This window comes from Macrotis lagotis, chromosome 6 (genome assembly GCF_037893015.1).
Source record: "Macrotis lagotis isolate mMagLag1 chromosome 6, bilby.v1.9.chrom.fasta, whole genome shotgun sequence".
Lineage (NCBI taxonomy): Eukaryota > Metazoa > Chordata > Mammalia > Peramelemorphia > Peramelidae > Macrotis > Macrotis lagotis.
Genome location: NC_133663.1, coordinates 83371339 through 83391902, shown reverse-complemented (window position 1 = coordinate 83391902; position 20564 = coordinate 83371339). Strand labels below are relative to the sequence as shown.

Sequence of the window (20564 nt, the reverse complement as noted above, 5' to 3'; positions counted from 1 at the left end):
AATGAAAAGGAATATTTTAAGTTCTTATGATATATCAAACACTATTAAGTTTTGGGGAATAGATAAAAAATTGAAGACAACCTGCACTTAAGGAGCTTACATAGTAATAGGGGAAGACAGCCCATATAGGTGAAACATCACTGAAGGGATGTGTTTTGGTTTGGAAAGTTATAGGAATGATAAGTAAACTGTAGAAAAGTAAGTCAATTCACTTTTCCGAATAGCAATTGCAGTATTGATTTATTTATAATTCTAGTATTGAACAGAGTGATTGGGCTCTTGAAGGATATCCATTCTAGTAAAGTGAATGATGAGAATATGGCCAGGGAAAGAAGATCTCTCCAGCTATTATGTATGTAGAGAGAAATTATATATGCTTATGTACTTATGATGTATGTAGAGAGCCATATAAATAACTTATCTATATATAGACCTATATGGACACATATCTATATACAGAGCTAATATACACATTTTTTCCTGATGACTATAAGAATATTCCTGATGAATATAAAAATATAAGAAATTTTTTAGAATATTATTTAATATTCTGAGGGAAAGCATTTTTCGTATGGTTTTTGTTATGATGACCATAATCAATAGTAGCTGTAAAACTGCTATGTTAGATTAAAGATTCTCATTACCAAAGCATTATGATTGAAATTCAAGGAAACTAGCCCACAAGATCTCTTTTCAATCACTTTTTCCTCCAAAGTAGAGTATTTCCATAATTGCCTTGTAGTTCAATTCTCTCTTAATCATAGTGATTGAGACTCAGCAATGGTTCTTGCTTTAAAAATAGTATTAGAATTATTTGTTGAAGCAGATTTATAAGGAAATTCTTACTCCTTTACTCATATTTTACTGAAATTCCTTCTCTAGGAGGTATGTTCAAAAAGTAATTTGAATTACTTTTCACTAACTAAAGTTATCAAAAGTTAGGAAATTTCAGATTTAGCTATTATCTCACCTAGAATAGAGTTTTATTCAGAGCATACAAATCCAGAAGGTGCTAGATGTAGGCTTAATTGCAGTTCTGCAGTTCAAATTCTAGTGTAACCTTGAGCAAGTGACCTAAATTTACTCGGTGCCTCAGTTTCCTTTTGTGTAAAGTGAAGGGATTTGAGTTGAAGTTCTCTAATGTTCTTAGTGCTTCTAAATATATTATCCAGTGATCCATTTATAAAATGCTATACTTGTATTCTGTTGATAACAGTAGCTTTTTTCCATTACAGTACTTAATTTTGTCATTTGATTAAAAGCACTGACAAAACATTTTTAAACAAGAGAATATTTTTTATGAGATGCAGAGTAGATGATTTTATAAGATGCACAGTATGTAAGAATAGCCCTCACCATTCAATAATTATTTTTCACATCTCACCTGAATACCTCATGTTGCAGTTTAAGTCTTTTTCACTTTTGCAGTTCCTTTTCAGAATTACCATAATAAAAATGTTAGTTACTAATCTTGCTAATTTTCTGATACTCATTAAGATTTTTCATAGATATGAGTGTTTATGCAGAGTTGACACCAGTTGGTTCAAATTCTTAATAATAAATATTTTTGTGACATTTACTTTGGATGCTTTATTTTATTTATTTTTTTGCAAGGCAAATGGGGTTAAGTGGCTTGCCCAAGGCCACACAGCTAGGTAATTATTAAGTGTCTGAGACTGGATTTGAACCCAGGTACTCCTGACTCCAGGGCTGGTGCTTTATCCACTGCGCCACCTAGCCGCCCCTGGATCCTTTATTTAAACAATATCTATGGTTATGTAACTTTTTAAAAAAAAGTCTCACAAACAGAAAAATGTCCCATAGTTGTAGATCTCTGAAATTTCAGTCTATTGCTTAGTATAATTACTTCCTCTTTTCTTTAGTAATAATGTCATATTTGAGATAAGTTAAAACTAACTAAATCAGTTCTGTCATGTGATCAATTTGAATGATCACATGATACTTAGAAAGATATATGAATATATAGAAAAAATATGATTAAGGTCCTTACAGTATACAAATCACTTAATTAACAAAAGGAAGAATTTTGTGATGTTGATTGTATTTGACCCTGCCCCAAGACCTGGAAGCTCTAAGACTATAGAAATGGCTGCAATTTTGCCAAAAGCTTGTACTTCAAATGAGTGGAGGTAGCAAGAGATAGAAAGTAAGGCATCCCAGCATTTTAGGTTACTGTGATTATTTGAGCCCAGGGTTCCCCTTAGTGAATTAGAGACTGGAGAAAAGAGCTGGGCAAATCCAGTGGTATCAGGAATTGGGGGTGGTCGTGGACAGGAATCATGGCTGAGTTCAGCAGATCTGCAGAATCACAGTCAACAGAGCCATTGAACAAAGTAGTCATTAACTTGCCTGGTACATCTATTTGTACTGAGATGTGTTGCCAAACTCCCTTCTCATCCCTTTCTATTTAGCAGACTTCTATGTTCTGAGCTAGCTGGCTCTGAACCAATAATAATAATAATAATACTAATAGTTAAGTGAGATTTGCAAAGCAATGTATGAAGGGTGGCTAGGTGGCGCAGTGGATAAAGCACCGGCCCTGGAGTCAGGAGTACCTGGGTTCAAATCCAGTCTCAGACACTAAATAATTACCTAGCTGTGTGGCCTTTGGGCAAGCCACTTAACCCCATTTGCCTTGCAAAAACCTTTAAAAAAAAGGCAAAGCAATGTATACAAATGATTCATTTGGTTATAGTTTCATAGGAATTGATGTTATTTGGTTTATTTAATTTTGCAGATGAGGAAATTGAGGCATAGAGAAATCTTGACTTTTCCAAGGTCACACGGTAGCCCTAATGGTATTTAAATCTAAGCTCTCTAACCCCAAATTCAGTGCCATGAAAAGTTTCAATCTAGTTCCACTATATAGTACCAAAACATCCCAAAAAGTTAATTTGACAGTTTAATAAACATACATGAATCTCCTGTAACATTTTTTATATAAATAAGACTATTTTTCTAATTATAGAATCCAACTGTTACTAATAATTTTGAAAATACTCCTAAAGTTGATGAAAATTGTATTTTTAGCAATTTTACCTTGATCAAATTCTTTGTAATTTATTTCTAAATTATTTGGACAGGAAGTGCCTGCCTTGTACTTGCTGTGTAGTTATAGTGACTCACATATAACATGTACTTAATGATTTTGTTGAATTGAATGTTGTTGAACTGAGTAGAGATTTAAGGTTTTTCTTTAAGCATCAATTAGAAAAACCTTCACTTCCTCCTCTTAATAGGTTCCCTGAATCACTTTGAACTCCCAAGAAATACAGATACTGATTCAATCAATTTGATTTGTCCCTTGTACATAGAAGTCTTGGTTTCTGAAGTTCTTAAAAATCTTTTATTTAAAATTTTAAATTACTTTAGTGCATGTATGTGTGTTTAATTTTATATATCTATATATATATGTATAATGAAATTTTTCCCCCCATACATTTTAGACCAACATATGATGACATACCACTTCTCAGTCGTCCATCACCTCCCAAGGAGGCTCAATTGGATACTGATCAAGTTCCAGAAAAGGGGGCTGAGAAGGAAACTCTTGGTGACAGAGAGGATTCATCTATGAAGGACTTGAAATCCATTGTAGATTCATGTTCTTCTGGTGAATCCCAGAAGGATATGGAAGATGTTTCTCTTCGACAGTCAGTTATCCAAACAAGTGTGAATGAGCAGCAGCTATCTATGGAAGACACTCAGGAGGAGATCATGTGCATTGATAACAGCATGGAAAAGGAAATTCCTGAGGAAAGCTTTGATTCTACAGATAGTAGTTATCATATCCCAGTAATTACAGAACTCTGCAGTTCTGATAATTCTTTACCTCAAGATTCTGCTGTTAGTCCAGTTATGACTGACAATGCCAGTTTATCATCCCCAGAAACTCATTCGGTTTCAGTAATCAAATGTATCCCAAACAGGAATGATACGTGCAATAAGGATGTACAGTTGGACAAATGTTCTAGATCTTTTGAGTCATCACTCCAGTTAGGAACCTCTTCAGTTTTACGTCAGAGCCCTAAAGTTGGACAAGGGAACTCTTTCCATATGACCTCAGGTAAATCATTTTTGCAACGAGATGGTTTACAATCTCAGGGTAAAACTTGGGAGGCGGACTTTCGACTCAGGAAACCTATGGGTACTGGTGGTTCACTAAAATTTGATTCAGTCCCCAAAGTAGGAGAAGATGCAGAAACAAAATTAAACAGTATGGGTATGAGTACTGGTGGTTCACAAAACTTTAAGTCCATCATCAGATTTGGAAAAAGCTCAGATGTAAAGTTGAGCAGTATTGGTATTAAAACTGGTGGCTCATTAAGTATTGATTCAAATCCTAAAGTAGGAGAAAACTCAAAAACAAAGTTTAGTAGTATTGGGGTGGAAACTGGTGGCTTATTAAACCTTGATTCAGCCCCTATCTTAGAAGAAAATTCCAAAAAACAGGTGAGCAATATTGGTATAGGAACTGGTGGCTTACTAAATATTGATTTAACCCCCCAAATAGGAGAAAAATCACATAAAAAATTGAGAAATATTGGTATGAGTACTAGTGACTTTGGTTCAATCCCCCGAATAGGAGAAAACTTTAAACCAGAGTTAAGTAATATTAGTCTGACTACTGGTAACTCACTTAACATTGAGGCAACCTTAACACCAGAAAAAAGCTCAGAAACAAAGCTGGCCAGTATGGGTATGAATATTGAAGACTCAAGAAATTTTAAGTCAATCATCAGATTTGGAAAAAACTCAGAATCAAAGTTGAGCATTGTTGGTATGGGAACTGGTGGCTCAAGAGACTTTGAGACAATTCCCCAAATAGGAGAAAATCCTCAGATTAATTTAAGCAATATTAGTATTGATAGTGGTGACTCTCTAAACCTTCATTCAACTCTCAAACTAGGAGAAATCTCAAAAACAAGATTGAACTTTTTTGGCTCACGAAATAGTGAATCATCTTCCAAAATAGGAGAAAATCCAGAGTCAAGATTAAGTAGAATAGGTTTAGATATTGGTGACTCACAAAAATTTAGATCAATCATCAGATTTGGAAAAGGCCCAGAAACAAAAATGAGCAGTATTGATAAAGAAAGTAATAGCTCAGTAAACTTTGAGTTAATTCATAAATTAGGAGAAAACTCAAAACCAAAGTTAAGTAGTATTGAAAAACATAAGAGTGACTCACTAAACTTAGAGCCAGCCTCAAAACTGCGAGAAAATACAGAAACAAAGTTGAGGGATATGGGCATAGTTACTGATGGCTCACAGAATTTTAAGTCAATCATCAGATTTGGACAGAATTCAGAATCAAGATTGGGCCATTTGGGTATAGAAACTGATGATTCAGGAAACTTTGAGTCAACTTCCCAATTAAGAAAAAACTCAGAAACAAAGTTAGGCAGTTTTGGTGTGGGGACTGGTGGCTCACTTAACTTTGTGCCATCTTTCAATTTAGGAAAAAAATTAGAAATGAAATTCAGTGGTATGGATACTAGTGGTTCAAAAGATGTTGAAGTAATTCCTAAAGTGGTTGAAAACTTAAAACCAGAGATGAACATTTTTAATATAAGAACTGGTTACCCACCAAACTTTGAAGTAGTCACCAAACTTGGAGGAAATTCAGTAAGAAAGTTGAATAGTATGAGGACTGATGGCGCACAAAATTTTAAGTCAATAATCAGATTTGGACAAAGCTCAGACACAAAATCAAGCATTATAGGTAAGGATACTGGTGACTCCAGAAACTTTAGGTCAATTATCAGATATGGAGAAAGCTCAGAAACAAAGTTGAAAAGCATATTTTTGGGACCTGGTGGCTCACAAAACTTTGAGTCAACTTCCAAATTAAGGGAAAATTCAAAAACAAAATTGAGCAGTACTGGTATAGATACAAGAAGCATTGAATCAATGCCCAAAGTTGGAGAATGCTCACAAGAAATTTTGAGCAGTATAGGTGTGGATGAATTACACAACTTTGGATCAATCATTAAATTTGGAATAAGTTCAGAAACAAAGTTGAGCAATATAGGTATGGGTATTGAAGATACACCGAACATGGAGGCAACTCCCAAATTAAGAGAAAATTCAGAAGGAGAATTAACCAGTATGAGTTTGGGTACCGGTGGCTCACCAAACTTTGAGTCAGTTCCCAAATTAGGGAAAAGTTCAGAAACAGAGTTGAACATCATAGAAATGGGTGTTTGTGTTTCACCAAACATTGAAACAACTTCCAAGTTAAGGGAAACTACAAAAACTAAATTGAGCAGTGTAAATTTGGGTACTGGTGGCTCACAAAACTTTCAGTCAATCATTAGATTTGGAGAAAGCCCCAAAACAAAGTTAAGGAATATTGGTAGGAGAATTAGTGGTTCACTTAACTCTGAGTCCACCCTTAAACTAGGAGAAAAGTCAAAAATAAAGTTGAGCAGTACTTGTGTAAGTAGTGGTTTCTCAGAAAACTTTGAATCAGCTCCCAAATTAAGAGAGAACTTTGAAACAACTTTGAGTGGTATTAATAAGGATTCTAATGATTATTTAAATTCTGAACCAATCCTCAAACTAGGAGAAAGTTCAGAAACAAATTTTAGCAGTGAAGTCATGAACTCTAGTGGCTCATTAAATTTTGAATCAGTCATCAGACAAGGAGAAAGCTCAGAGGAAAAGTTGACCCATATGTATATGCAGACTGATAGTTCACTAAAATTTGAGTCAACCCCCAAATTAGGAATAAACTCAGAAACAGAGTTGATTAATTCCAATATGGAAACTGTTGGCCTACAAAAATTTGAATCAGTCATCAGATTAGGAGGTAACTCAGAAACAGAGTTGAGCAGAATTTGTAAAAATACTGGTGGCTCTCTAAAAGTTGGATCAGTCATCAGATCAGGACTAAGCTCAGAAACAAATTTGAGCAGTGTTGATATCAGTACTAGTGGCTCACTAAAGACTGAGTCAGTCATCAAATTAGGACAGAGCTCAGAAATAAAGTCGAGTAGGATGCCAATGGGTACTGGCAGCTCATTAAACTTTGAGGTAAACCCTGAAGTCTTAGAAAAATCAGAAACAAATTTGAGGAGTTTGGGTATGGATACCAGTAACACTGGAAAAGCCAAGTCTGTCATCAAATTAGAAGAAAGCTTAGAAACAAAGTTGGATCATATGAAAATGGTAATTGGTGACTCATCAAACATCAAGTCGTCTTCCACACTAGGAACAAAGTCAGAAACAGGGTTGATAAGTATGGGTATGAGCATTGGTAGCTCATTAAACTTTGAGTCAACTTCCAAACCAGGAGCAAATTCAGAAAAGAAGTTAACCAGTATGGTTATAAGGACTGATAGCTCACTTAACTTTGATTCTTCACCAAAACTAGGAAAAAGCTTAGAAACCATGTTGAGCAATATGGCTATGGGTACTGGTGCCTCACTAAACTTTAAGTTAGCTCCAAAATTAGGAGTGCAGTCAGAAACAAAATTTGTTGGTATGGGTATGGGAACTCGTAGTTCATTTAACATTCTGTCAGCTCCCAAATTAGGAAGAAACTCAGATTTAAAGTTTAGAGGCATGGATATGAATACTGGTAGCCCACTAAAATTTGAGTCAACTCCTAAATTAGGATCAAAGTCACAGACAAAATTGTGCCATATCAGTATGCGGACTGGTCGCTCAGTAAAATTTCATTCAGCTTCCCAAAGAGGAGAAAACTCAAAAACAAAGTTGATCAGTGTGGGTATGGGGACAAGAGGCTCAGTAAACTTAGAATCACCTTCCGGATTAGGAGAAAATCTAGAAATGATGTTGGGCCGTATGTGTATGGGAGCTAATGGTTCTTTACACATTGAGACAACTCCCAAACTAGGAATAAACTCAGAAAAAAAATTTACTAGTTTTGGTATGGGGACTGGAGGCTCAATAAAGTTTGAGTCAACCCCCAAATTAAAAGCAGAGTCAGAAACAAAATTGAGTCCAATGGGGATTGGTCAGTCTCTAAAATTTGAGTCAACTCCCAAGCTTGGAGAAAATTCAGAGATAGAGTTGATCAGTATGAATAAGGGGTCTTTTCACTCAGTAAACTTAGAGTCAACTCCCAAATTAGGAAAAAACTCAGAAAAAAAATTGATTAGTGTAGGTGTTCAAACTTTTGATTCTGTAAACTTTGAGTCAACTCCCAAACCAGCAGGAAACTTAGAAACAATGTTTAGCCGTATGGATGTGGGAAAACATGATTTAGTAAACTTTGAGTCTACTTCCAAACTAGGAGCAAACTCAGAAATGAGCTTATTCAGTATGGATACGGGAGCTAGTTACTCAGGAAGCTCCAAATCAACTCCAAAATTAGGAGAAAACTCTGAAACAAAATTTTCCAGTTTTGCTATTAGTGCTGGTGGCACACTAAAATTTGAGTCAGCTCCCAATAAAGGAAAAAATTCAGAAACAAGGTTATTTAGTATGAATATGGAGACTAGTGACCCAGAAAAATTGGAGCCAACTCCAAAATTAGGGGAAAGCTCAAAAACAAAGTTGATCCATATGGGTATGTGGACTAGTGGTTCACTTAACTTTTCTTCTACTCCTAAGCTAGGAACAAACTTAGAAACAAAGTTTTCCAGTATTAGTATGGGGACTGATAATTCAGTAAATTTAAAATCAACTCCAAAATTAGGAGCAAACTCTGAAACAAAATTTGCCAGTTTTGGTATTAGGGCTGGTGGCTCACTAAAGTTTGAGTCAGCTCCCAAAGTAGAAGAAAAGTCAGATAAAAGGTTTACCTGTGTTGGTATAGGGACTGGTCATTCATTAAAAGCAAGGTCAGGATTAAAACTGAGCCTTACAGGTGTAGAGGGTTGTCCCTCACTTAAATTTGCATCCACTCCCAAACTAGGAGGAAACTCAAAACCAATGATGACCAGCATTGGTACTCAGTCTAGTGGTTTATTCAACATTGAATCAGCTCCCAAAGAAGGGGAAAACTTTCAAACAAAATTGATTCTTTTGGGGACTGGTGGCTCAGTGAACTTGAAATCATCTCCCAAACTAGGAGAAAACTCAAAAACGAGATTAATCAAAGTGGGTATAGGAACTGGTGGTTCCCCAGACTTGAAGACTGCTTCCATTGTAGGGGAGAACTCAGATACAAAGTTAACAAGTATGGATTTGGGGACTGGTGACCGAGTAAACTTCTCCACTCCTAAACCAGGAAAAAACTTAGAAACAAAGTTGATTAGCATTGGCATAGGGACTGATAACTCACTAAACTTTGAATCCCCCCCTAAACAAGAAGAAAATGATGAAAGAGAGTTCATTGATACTAGTGTGAGAACCAGTGACCCACTAACTGTTGAACCAGCTCCCAACCAAGGAGAAAATTCAGAAGCAAGGCTTTTCGATATGGATATAGATACTTTTGACTCAGTTGAGTCAACTCCTAAAGTAGGAGAAAATTCAGAAACAAAATTGATGAGCATGAGTTTGGGGACTGGTAATTCACTGAACTTAGAGTCAGTTCCTAAATTGGGAGAAAATTCACAGAGAAGGTTTGTTATCATGGGTGTGGGGGCTAGTGGCCCACTAAATATTGATTCATCTCTAAGAGTAGGAGAAAATTCAGAAACAAAGCTAGTCAATGTGGGCATCAGATCTAGTGGCTCACCAAATTTTGACTCTCCCAAAGAAGGAGAAAATTCAGATACAATGTTGATGAGTATGGATTTGAGGACTGGTAATTCAGTAAACTTTGAGTCAGCTTCCAAAGTAGGAAAAAACTTAGCAACTATGTCAAGCTATATTTTAACAGCCACTAGGAGTTCACCAAGTCTTGAGACAATTCCCATGACTAGAACAGACACAGAAACATTCTTGACTGACATTGGAGTAGGAACTGGTAGCTTACAAAACTTTGGATCAACCCAGAGGCTGGAAGAAAACTCAGAAGGGAGATTGATTATTATGGGTCTGGGGACTGGTGGCCCACTAAATGTTGATTCAACTCCCAGGGGTTTTCTAGGAGAAAGTTCAGAAACTAGTTTAATCAATGTGCGTATAGGAACTGGTGGCTCAACAAACTTTGAGTCATCTTCCAAAGTAGAGGAAAGCTCTGAAACAGAGTTAATCAGTATGGATTTGGGAACTAATGGCTCTGTAAATTTTGAGTCAGATGCACAATTAACAGAAACAGAGTTGATTGGTATGGATTTGGAGGCTGGTAGCTCACTAAATTTTGAGTCAACTCCCAAACTAGGAGAAAATTCAAAATCAAGGTTAGAGAGTAAGGCTATGGTAACTTATGGCTCATCAAACTTTGAGACCATTTCCAAACTGGAAGAAAACTCAAAAAGAAGGTTGGTAATTATGAGTGTGGGGTCTAGTGGCTCACTAAACTTTGAATCAACTCCCAAAGAAGGAGAAAATTCAGACACAAAGTTGATGAATATGGATTTGGGGGCTGGTAGCTCAGTAAGCTTTGAGTCAACTTCTAAAGAAGAAGAAAACTCAGAAACAGAGTTGGGGACTGATAGTTCACCAAACTTTAAATCATCTCCTAAATTAGGAGAAAACTCAGAAATAAAATTGATCCATATGGGTTTGGGGAGTGATAGTTCAATAAATTTTGAATTAATGCCCAAAGTAGGAAAAACTTTAGGAACAATGTTGAATTCATCACACCTCAATTCAAATCCCATACCTGGAGCAGATTCAGAAACAATGTTGACTGATATTGGAGTAGGTGCTGGTAACTCATTAAACTTTGAGTCAACTCCCAAAGAAGGAAAAAACTTGGAAGCTGTGTTCAGTTGTATTGTTCCACAGATTAACAGCTTGCCAAACATTGAACTAAAACCCATACCTAAAGTAGAATCAGAAACCTTATTGACAGATATTGAAATGGAGACTAGTAACTCACTAAATTTTGAGTCAGTTTTCAACAAAGGGGCAAGTTCAGAACCAAGATTAGTCAGTATAGGTGTAGGAACTGATGACTCACCAAACTTTAAATTATCTCCAAAAATAGAGGAAATGGAGTTGATTGATATGAATTTAGGGACTGGTAGCTCAGTAATCCTTGAGTCAAATCATCGATTAGAAAAAGACTCAGAAACAGAGTTGGTCAAGGGGTGGAGGACTGGTAGTCTAGTAAAGTTAGAATCAATGCCCAAAGTAGAAAAAATCCTAGAAACTGTGTTGAAATCACCAAAACCTGAGCCAAGTCCCTTACCTAAAGTAGAATCAGAAACCTTATTGGCAGATATTGAAATGGAGACTAGTAGCTCACTCAACTTTGAATCAATCCTCAACCAAGGAGAAAATTCAGAACCAAGTTTTATCAGTGTGGGTGTAGGAACTGATAGCCCTCCATACTTTAAGTTATCTCCAAAAGTAGAGGAATTAGAGTTGATTGACATGAATTTGGGGACTGGTAGCTCAGTAATTTTTGAGTCAAATCATCAATTAGAAAAAGACTTAGAAACAAAATTGGTCAAGGGGTGGAGGACTGGAAGCCCAGTGAAGTTAGAATCGATGCCCAAAGTAGAAAAAACCTTAGGAACTGTGTTGAAATCACCAAAACCTGAGCCAAGTTCCATACCTAAAGTAAAATCAGAAACCTTATTGACAGATATTGAAATGGAGATTAGTAGCTCACTCAACTTTGAATCAGTTCTCAACCAAGAAGAAAATTCAGAATCAAGTTTAATTGGTGAGGGTGAAGAAAATGATAGCTCACCAAACTTAAAGTTATCTCCAAAAGTAGAGGAAACAGAGTTGGTTGATAGGAATTTGGGAACTGGTAGCTCAGTAATCTTTGAGTCAAATCATCAATTAGAAAAAGACTCAGAAACAAAGTTGATCAAAGATTGGAGGACTGGTAGCCCAGTGAAGTTAGAATCGATGCCCAAAGTAGAAAAAACCTTAGAAACTATGTTGAAATTGCCAAAACCTGAGCCAAGTCCCATACCTAAAGTAAAATCAGAAACCTTATTGACTGATATTGGAGTGGGTACTGATAACTCACTCAACTTTGAATCAATTCTCAACCGAGGAGAAAATTCAGAACCAAGATTAATCAGTGTGGGTGTAGGAACTGATAGCCCACCAAACTTTAAGCTATCTCCAAAAGTAGAGGAAACAGAGTTGATTGATAAAAATTTGGGGACTAGTAGCTCGGTAATCTTTGAATTAAATCAATTAGAAAAAGACTTGGAAACAAAGTTGGTCAAAGATTGGAGGACTGGTAGCCCAGTAAAGTTTGAGTCAATACTCAAACCAGGAAAAACCCTAGAAACTGTGTTGCAATCACCAAAATCTGAGCCAAGTCCCATATCTAGAGTAGACTCAGAAACTGATATTACTGGTAGCTCACTAAACTTTGAGTCAAATCTCAAACAAGAAGAAAATTCAGAATCAAGGTTAATCAATGATGGTATGGGAATTGATGATTCATTAAACTTTGAACCTACTTCCAATCCAGAAGGAAACTCAGAAAGTGGTTTGATCAATGTGGATATAGGAATTGAGGAGTTGTTAAATTTTCAGTTAATGTCCAATGTAGGAGAAAATTCAGAAACAGAGTTTGTCAATAAGAGTGTGGAAATTGGTGATTCACCCAGTTTTGAATCACCTCCCAGATTTGGAGACAATTTAGAGAATATGATAAGCTGTATTGTTATGGGGACTAGTGACTCGGTAAACTGTGGGTCACCTTCCAAACTTGGAGCCAACTCAAAAACAAATTTGACTAATATAGCAGTGGAGATTGGTGGTTCACCAAGCTTTGAATCAGCTTCAAAACTAGGAGAGAACTCAGAAACAAAGTTGACTAGTACAAATATAGGCACTGATGGCTCACTAAACTTTGAGTCAATTGACATTTTAGGAGAAAATTCAGAAACACTGTTCACCGTGATGGATATGGAGAATGATGATTTATTAAAATTTGAGTTAACTCCCAAATTAGCAGAAAACTCAGAAACAGAATTGAGTAGTATGCCTATGGGTACTGATGGCTCTTTCAACTTTGAATCAACTCCAAAATTAGGAGAAAATTCAGAAACAGTATTGACGAGTATTGATATAGGGAATGATGACTTGATAAACTTTGAATCAGCTGCCAAATTTTTGTCTACTATGGGTATAGGGAATGATGACTCATTTAACTTTGAGTCAACTGCCAGATTAGGAGAAAATTTAGAAACAAACTTGACTAGAATGGATATGGGGACTGGTAGCTCTTCTAAGTTTAAGTCAACTCCCAAATTAGGAGAAAATTCAGAAATAGGATTGGTGTGTATGGATTTGGGTACTGATGACCTAGTAATTGAATCAACTCCCAAACTGGGGAAAAACTCAGAAACAAAGTTGAGCAGTATGGGTGTGGGGACTGTTGGCTCACTAAATTTTGATTCAACTCCCAAAGTAGGAGAAAACTTAGAAACAAAATTGAGCATTATGTGTATGGGTACTGGTGGCTCACTAAACTTTGAGTCCACCCCCATATTAGGAGAAAACTCAGAAACAAAGTTGAGCAGTATTGGTACAGTTCCTGTTAAAGAAGTCGTTGAAGACGTCATTCTGCCCAATATGCAGTCCAGCCAAGAGGAGGAGAGTTCCTTTTTTAATTTATCTGCCATATTGGATCATGAAAGTACAACAGATTCTGAAATGAGTTTTGATTGTGATGCCTCATTTGAATCAGTAGCTGAGCAGCATACATTAGCTGTAAAAGAAATAGACCTTCTGACAGAAGTGCATATTGATCTGGAAGATGAGAACTATCAATCTCGTTTAAGTTCTGTTCTAAAAATCAGTTCCTTAGAAGAAATGCAACGGACAGACATGAATACAGTGGAACACTGTGATGAGCCTGTGCTTCCTGCACTTCCTCATGTGCCTCCTTCTTTTGTGGGAAAAACATGGACTCAGATAATGTATGAAGATGACTTAAAAATTGAAGCTTTGGTGCGTGAATTCCGGGAAGGCCGGAATTTCCGTTGTTACTTTAATGATGAACCTGAGACTAAGGAAGCAAACAAAAATAAGCAGAAAGGTGGGACATCGGCTAAAGCTCTGCCAGAACTTGATACTGCAAGTATTTGTAGTTTGGACACCTTTTCTGAGGCTTCAGATATGCTATGCAGTGCTCCACCGGCTAAGAGGCCTAAGAAGCGAACGTGGCGCATGGCTTCTCGATGCCAAGTTGTTAAAGTCAGCCATGGGACTCAAACAAGTATGATAGACTATTCATTATTTGGAAGACACATGTTTAGTGAGCAAGAGCTGTCGGATAATGAGACAGGTATTTGGGTGGAGAATGATAGGACACCAAACATGAGTACCAGATTTTGTACTCTTAAACTTCCTGAATCATATAACAAAATTTTGAGCCCTGTGCAACCTGAAACAGTAGTTTATGTTCTTTCCTGCCCAGAGACTAATCAGAATAAAGCAATTAATGATGAACTTAAAATGAAAAGAAATCAAAATTCCATAGATAATGAGTCTATAAAATATAAATATAAACGCTGTTCTTTTAAATATTATGATTCCATGACTAACCGAATCCTGAAAACAGTTCCTACTGACTCATCAGAAGAAAAGGATCAAAAACCTGCCCATGTGAGACAGTTGTTTAAAAGTCTCAACCTAAATGTCAAGTTAAACAAAGGTGTTGTTGCTTCTCAGAAAAACTGTTTACCAGCTGGCCAGTCTTCTGAGTTTTTAGACCCTGATAGCTGTACTTCAAATCCAGAAAAGGAAGATGATTTAACATCAAGTCCAAAGTTGGATGCATTTTCCCTTTCCTCTATTGAAGGAGATGAATTAAGATCAAGTCCAAAGTTGGATGAACCTTCCCTTTCCTCAGAGAATTGTGAAATTTTGATTGATAGTCCTGCAGATAAATCTTATCAGCAGTCAGCAAGCTCACCTTTAGATACCATGTGTGTTCAAATAGAAAATTGTTCCAGATCAGCCTCATGTGAGCAGAGAGTCACTAAAACATCTGTAAAATCAATCAGAAGAATACGCATGAAAAAGAATCCAAAGAAAATCTGGAAAAGGAAGGAGGCAAATAATAAAGACCCAGGCTTTTCTGAAAAAGCTTCTCGACCTCTGGTTCTCCATCATGGAATTGCTAGACTATGCATTAAGAATACTTCAGGAAAACAAATACCCTGGGTTAGGAGCAGAAAGAATGAGATAATAAGAAAGTATATATCACCTTTGGTCTCTAAATATTCTGCTATTTTGGGTTGTGGACATCTAACTAGAAAAACTATTGTGGGAAAGTACCTGAGGACGCAAAAACTTGATTTTAAAATGTTAAAGAAGAGGAAAAGACCCAAGAAATTATATTTGAACTCCACAGTCACATCAGGTGCTACTGAACCAGCAGAGAGAACTTTGGCAGAGTCTGTTCTGGAACAGTCAGAGGGAACTTCTTCCAAAGTTACAAGCTGGGAGGTGAGTGATGATCCAAGACTCCTTAGCACAGAAAAACAGCCTTCTAGAACTGCTGCACTGCCTGCTTTATCTTGTCCTCCTGGGACACCACTATCTAACACAGAAACTCTTTCCTTGCCAACCATGAGTGGCAGGTTGAAGGAGAAAATGAACTAAAAAGTTTTGTGCTGTTTAGTTGAGGATCCAAACCCCCTCAGCTGAAATATATTTTAAATGAATAAGCTAATAACTCAGTTCACATGACTGGGAATGGGCACAGTACACATTGCACTGTTTTGCTATAAATGTTTTTCAGAAGTTTTGTATTTGTTTGACTTTAGCACTTCGGGCCTTATTTTTAGACTTAAATGCACTTGTTGTCCACCCTTTTCTGCAAAAAAAACTGTGATCTTGTATAATATTATAATTTATTATAAAATATTAAAATTGGCCCCCAGTTTGATGCCCTCCCTCTCAGTCTGTGAGTGTAACTCTTGGATCCTCAAATGGTAATAAATTGTCCAGATGACACCCAGGAACTCTAGTAAAACAAATGCTGTCATATTTTTAATGACAAATTGTGGTTATATGTACATCCATTATGTCTGTGTTAGGACTGCTTTGGGAGCAGGGGCAGTGCAGTGTGAGACCAGCAAATGAAAATGACGTACAGTTCAATCATAAAACTGGAAGGGACCTTAAGATGTCAGAGTGTCATCTACCTTGTTGGTAGAAGTTCCATTAAAATGAAAATTAACCTTATTTTTAAAGACTCATATGAGAAGAGGTTCCAGAATCTCCCAGTTAATAAAAAATTGTCAAGTAATTCTTTCAGTCATAGAATATGAAATCCCTTAAGCCCTAATTTCATTCATTTGCATCAAATCAAAACAAAAATAAACAAAAAGTCGAAATCCTTGTGACTTTACAATTAGAAACAATTTAGGTTTGTGATTGGGAGGAAAATCCTTTTTTTCCATTTTCTGTATGCTGTTGCTGTTTTTTTTATTTTTCCTGAACATTGAAAATAGCTTTTGATTTTTCAAAATCTTAAACCTACAGAGTATATTATTAAAATATGAATTAAATTAAGAAGATTCAGGCTATCTTATAATCTTATTTTGTACAAAAACATAAAGATACTGAGTTCACTGATATTGGGAACTCCATGATGTGGAAACTTCAATCACTAGATGTTGGCACCTCTTCTGTAAAAGTCTTAGAAAGAGCTGCCTAAAGGTCTCAAAGCATAAGTCATTTTACCCAAGCTCACATAACCAAAATGTATAGTAGGACTTGATCTCAGGTTTTCCTTTTGCTGAGATCAGTTCTTTATTACCAGAGCACATATGTGACAAAAAGCCTATTTTAGTTTTTAGCTCTAATCAGATTTCATTGATAAAAATTTATATGAGAAGCTATTACTTAAATGATTTAATTATTCAGATTTTAAAAAAATCCGTGCTATTTCAAAAGATCTAACATTAGTAAGAGTATTGATATTTAAATGCTGAAACCTATTTTATAAACACATTCCTTCTCTATTGATATTTCTTAAAATCATTAGCTGATTCCAGTGATTCCACAAAGAAAAAGAAATGTAATACTTATAGTTTGTAATAACTACATTGGCTTAAAATGTTATTTTATCTTTATTCAGTAGACAATTTGACCTGTTGAATATATTTTCCTAGTTTAGAAAAATCCTGAAGTAGGCCTCTCTTAAAATAACACTAATTAGGGAATAGGACTAATTCATTTTATAGGGTAATTCACAATATACTTTTAATGTATGCAGCTATGTTTCAAAGAACAGGGACTTAGTAACAATGGAATAATATATTTTGCAAATTCTTACATTGAATCAAAAATAAGATTTTAAAGAAAAGATACTATCCTAAAAAGTAACACTCACATGTGAATGTTTTAATTTCTTTGCCCAAAATATCATGAACCACTAACCCATAATGACCTATAAAATTTTGGTCTCAGAAGAAAACCATATCCTTTTATAGATGGGAAGTAAAAACATTATTGGTATGTAAAAATATTCCTGGGATGGGGTTGGGGTGGGGTCTCTGTTGCATTTGCATTATTCCATTGGGTACACATAATAGTAATTTTGACTGCTTTTAGTTAAAAGAATAAAATGTGAAAGCACTTTGGAAGTAAATACGATACATAAGTGCAAGGTATTATTGCTTATTATAGCCTCTATGAAGGAGAATTCCTTTTGATTTAGAAATGATCAAACATTTTTAAATTTGCAGATAAATACATCTTAAAAAAAGAATAGGAAATAGATTCTAAGCCTCTGGAAAAGAATCTTTTGGTAAAGTCTAAAACGATTGAAAGTAAGAGGTGATGATACAGTATTGATTATTTCTTTTGACAGATTAGAATTCTTGTTAATATTTTAATTCCATATAAATTCCACTTTATATAGAGCTTGATTACAAAGCACTTTACATACATTATAAGAGTGTTTTAAATACAATTACAATTTAACTCAAAATTAATACCATGTGGAGATTTATTGCTAGCAGAATTTTGTGTGGTACAAAAAAAGCCTTTTCTGCCAAAATATATTCTTGCCCATTTTGCAGATTACACATTGAGTCATGGTAGAGAATGTGTAATTATTTTGTATGCTTTATTGAGAATATGAAAACTTTTAATAGTAAAAATTTGAGTGCCACTGTCATGAATAGTTTTAAGTTTGTCCCTATCCCATGATAGAGCTTTCTGTTGTTAACTCTGATAAGAAACATGAAGTACGTAGATCATGTGATGTAAAAGATTGTTTGTGTCAGTGCATTTAAGTCCTTAATGTAAATAGGGCTCTTAATCAGGGTAACCTTTTTTTTTATAAAGATCAACTATATTTAAGTAAACATTGAAATAATTATATATTTTCTTTTAAAATCAGTATAAAGACTAATGGTGTACTATTTTTTTAAAGAAAGAAATTTGAAGGGTAAGTCTTGATAAATTTTTGTTTTCAAAGATGTTCAGATAACAAAATTTATTGTGTGTTGAACATTGCCTATATTTTTTGTACATGTTAGAAACCTTTTCTGGGAATGCTGAAGAAATCTGAGAATTTGACAACCAAAGTACATTTTAAAGTTGGTTTGACAATAAAGGAGCCAGTAATTAAAAAAATAAAAATAAAACCTTAGGAAATATGGTGAGTGGTGAACATTGATAGTGCTGTGAAAAATACAGATACACTAAGAAGAATAATTGAAAAAAATAGAATATTTTTGCTCTGATCAAATCACCCCAAGTAAAGTTAGTAATTTGTAATTTATCCATAACAAATGGCTCAATGTAACAATGATTCATTTCACAATTCAGAATAACCTGAATTGTAGTACCTTCAATCTGGTTACCATGTGGGATATTATAAAATTTCATTTGGCATTGAGTCATCAGTGCAGTGCCTTTGGCCCCAGCAGTAGTCTTCTTTAGATTTAAAGGACTCTGGAGGTCTGAGTTTTCCTAAAGTAAACAATTTCTATTCCCACTCTTACATAGGAGAAATAATTGAGAAAAAAAGATTAAAATCCATTGAAAAAAAGACTTAAAAAGGAAAATATTCAAATAAATATTTTGGGAATTTAGCAAAAAAATGCAATTTAGGAAAACGGGTGATAGTCAATTATTAACTCCATTTAGATATTAGAATAATAATATATTTATCAAGCTGTGCCTTGAATTATTCATGTATCTGTGTTTGTAGTATATATATATAAGTATATGTATGTGTGTATGTAAATAAATGTGTGTTTATATATGTACTATATATGTGTGTGTATATATATATATATATATATATATATATATATATATATATATATTATCTATATAAAGTAGACCTCATCCAGAAGTATTCATGGTATTTTCTTGCTTTTCAGATACACACACACACACACACACACACACACACACACACACACATCTGTGATCTAATTTTTAATTTTGTTAGTATAAATGTATTTTCTGTTTATTGTATTGAGAGCAGTTTGTCTAGCCATTTCATTATATTTTCTTCATATCTGAGATAGATGTTTTTGGTATTCATTTTCAGTTATAAAAAGAGATAAGGAATTATGAAATAATATTTTGGTACTGGAAGAATTCTTATAGATTATTTGCTTCAATGTCCTCATTTTAGAAATAAAGATACTAAAACCCAGAGTGTTGAATATCTTGTTCAAAGACTCACAGCTTTACTGTGGCAAAGCTACTTCTAGAATTCATTGCTCTGGTCTCAGTTTATTTAAGGCATCAACATAGAATGATGGAAGTTTCTATCTAGGAGGTACAAGTAAGGAGTAAGGTACTCAATAAATTTTTGGAAAACTTCAAAGTACTTTCATATCTGAAAAAAGATTATTGAAGTTAACATTATGCAATCTTATGGAATGAGAAGGGGCCTTGGAAAAAATTAAGTTTCAAGTCAAAGCAATGTCAGCTCTACCACTTACTTACCATCCTTTGTGAAGCACATTACGTCAACTCTGGGTCTCAGTTTCTTTATCTCTAAAAATGAGGGTGTTGAAGCACATAATCTCTAAACTTTAAAAACTGTGATCCTACAAATCTAAATATTTTCAATTTCTTGGTTTTTTTTTAAGAACTCATAGTCAAAGCTCTAGAGATGGTTAGTACTTGTAAGTTCCTCTATAACCTCTTCATTTTACAATTGAGGAAACTCGGCCTCAGTAAAGATTAATGATTTGTCCAGAGTCATATAGCTACTAAGTACTTGGGATAGAATTTGAACCCTGCTTTTCTTATCTAGTGTTGGATAGGACCTCAGAGCCACTAGTCTAATTCTCCTCATTTTATAGATGACGAAACTGAGGTACTTAAGAATTGATTAAAAAAAATCCAATTTCTGTTTCTTCTAAGGACTACATATTCAGAAATTTAACATAATGGTTTAAAATAGCATTTGGTTCTTCTCTACCCCCACTCCTTCTGTCTCTCCTGGTTTTAACTTAGATTACTTTTCTTGTTTTTCCATTTCCAATAGCATTCCTTTCTCCGTCACAGTTTTGTTTCTGGTCTCCTTTGCAAAACAAAAACCCTCAATC

At 35.0% G+C, this 20564-nt stretch overlaps 1 protein-coding gene across 9 annotated transcripts in view; it reads left to right on the top strand.

The window, feature by feature from the left end:
• The window catches only part of ZDBF2 (zinc finger DBF-type containing 2), an 86190-nt gene that overhangs the window by 48083 nt on the left and 17543 nt on the right, over positions 1 to 20564 (top strand). For 6 of the 9 annotated variants that reach the window (XM_074191532.1, XM_074191534.1, XM_074191531.1 and 3 more), the window contains one exon: positions 3468 to 18621. In XM_074191532.1, the coding sequence (XP_074047633.1) occupies positions 3468 to 15636 (12169 nt within the window). In that variant the 3' untranslated portion in view covers positions 15637 to 18621. Of the gene's footprint in view, positions 1 to 3467; positions 19278 to 20564 lie in introns of those variants that run through there. The other 3 variants (XR_012469436.1, XM_074191536.1, XM_074191535.1) reach the window with 2 other exon arrangements.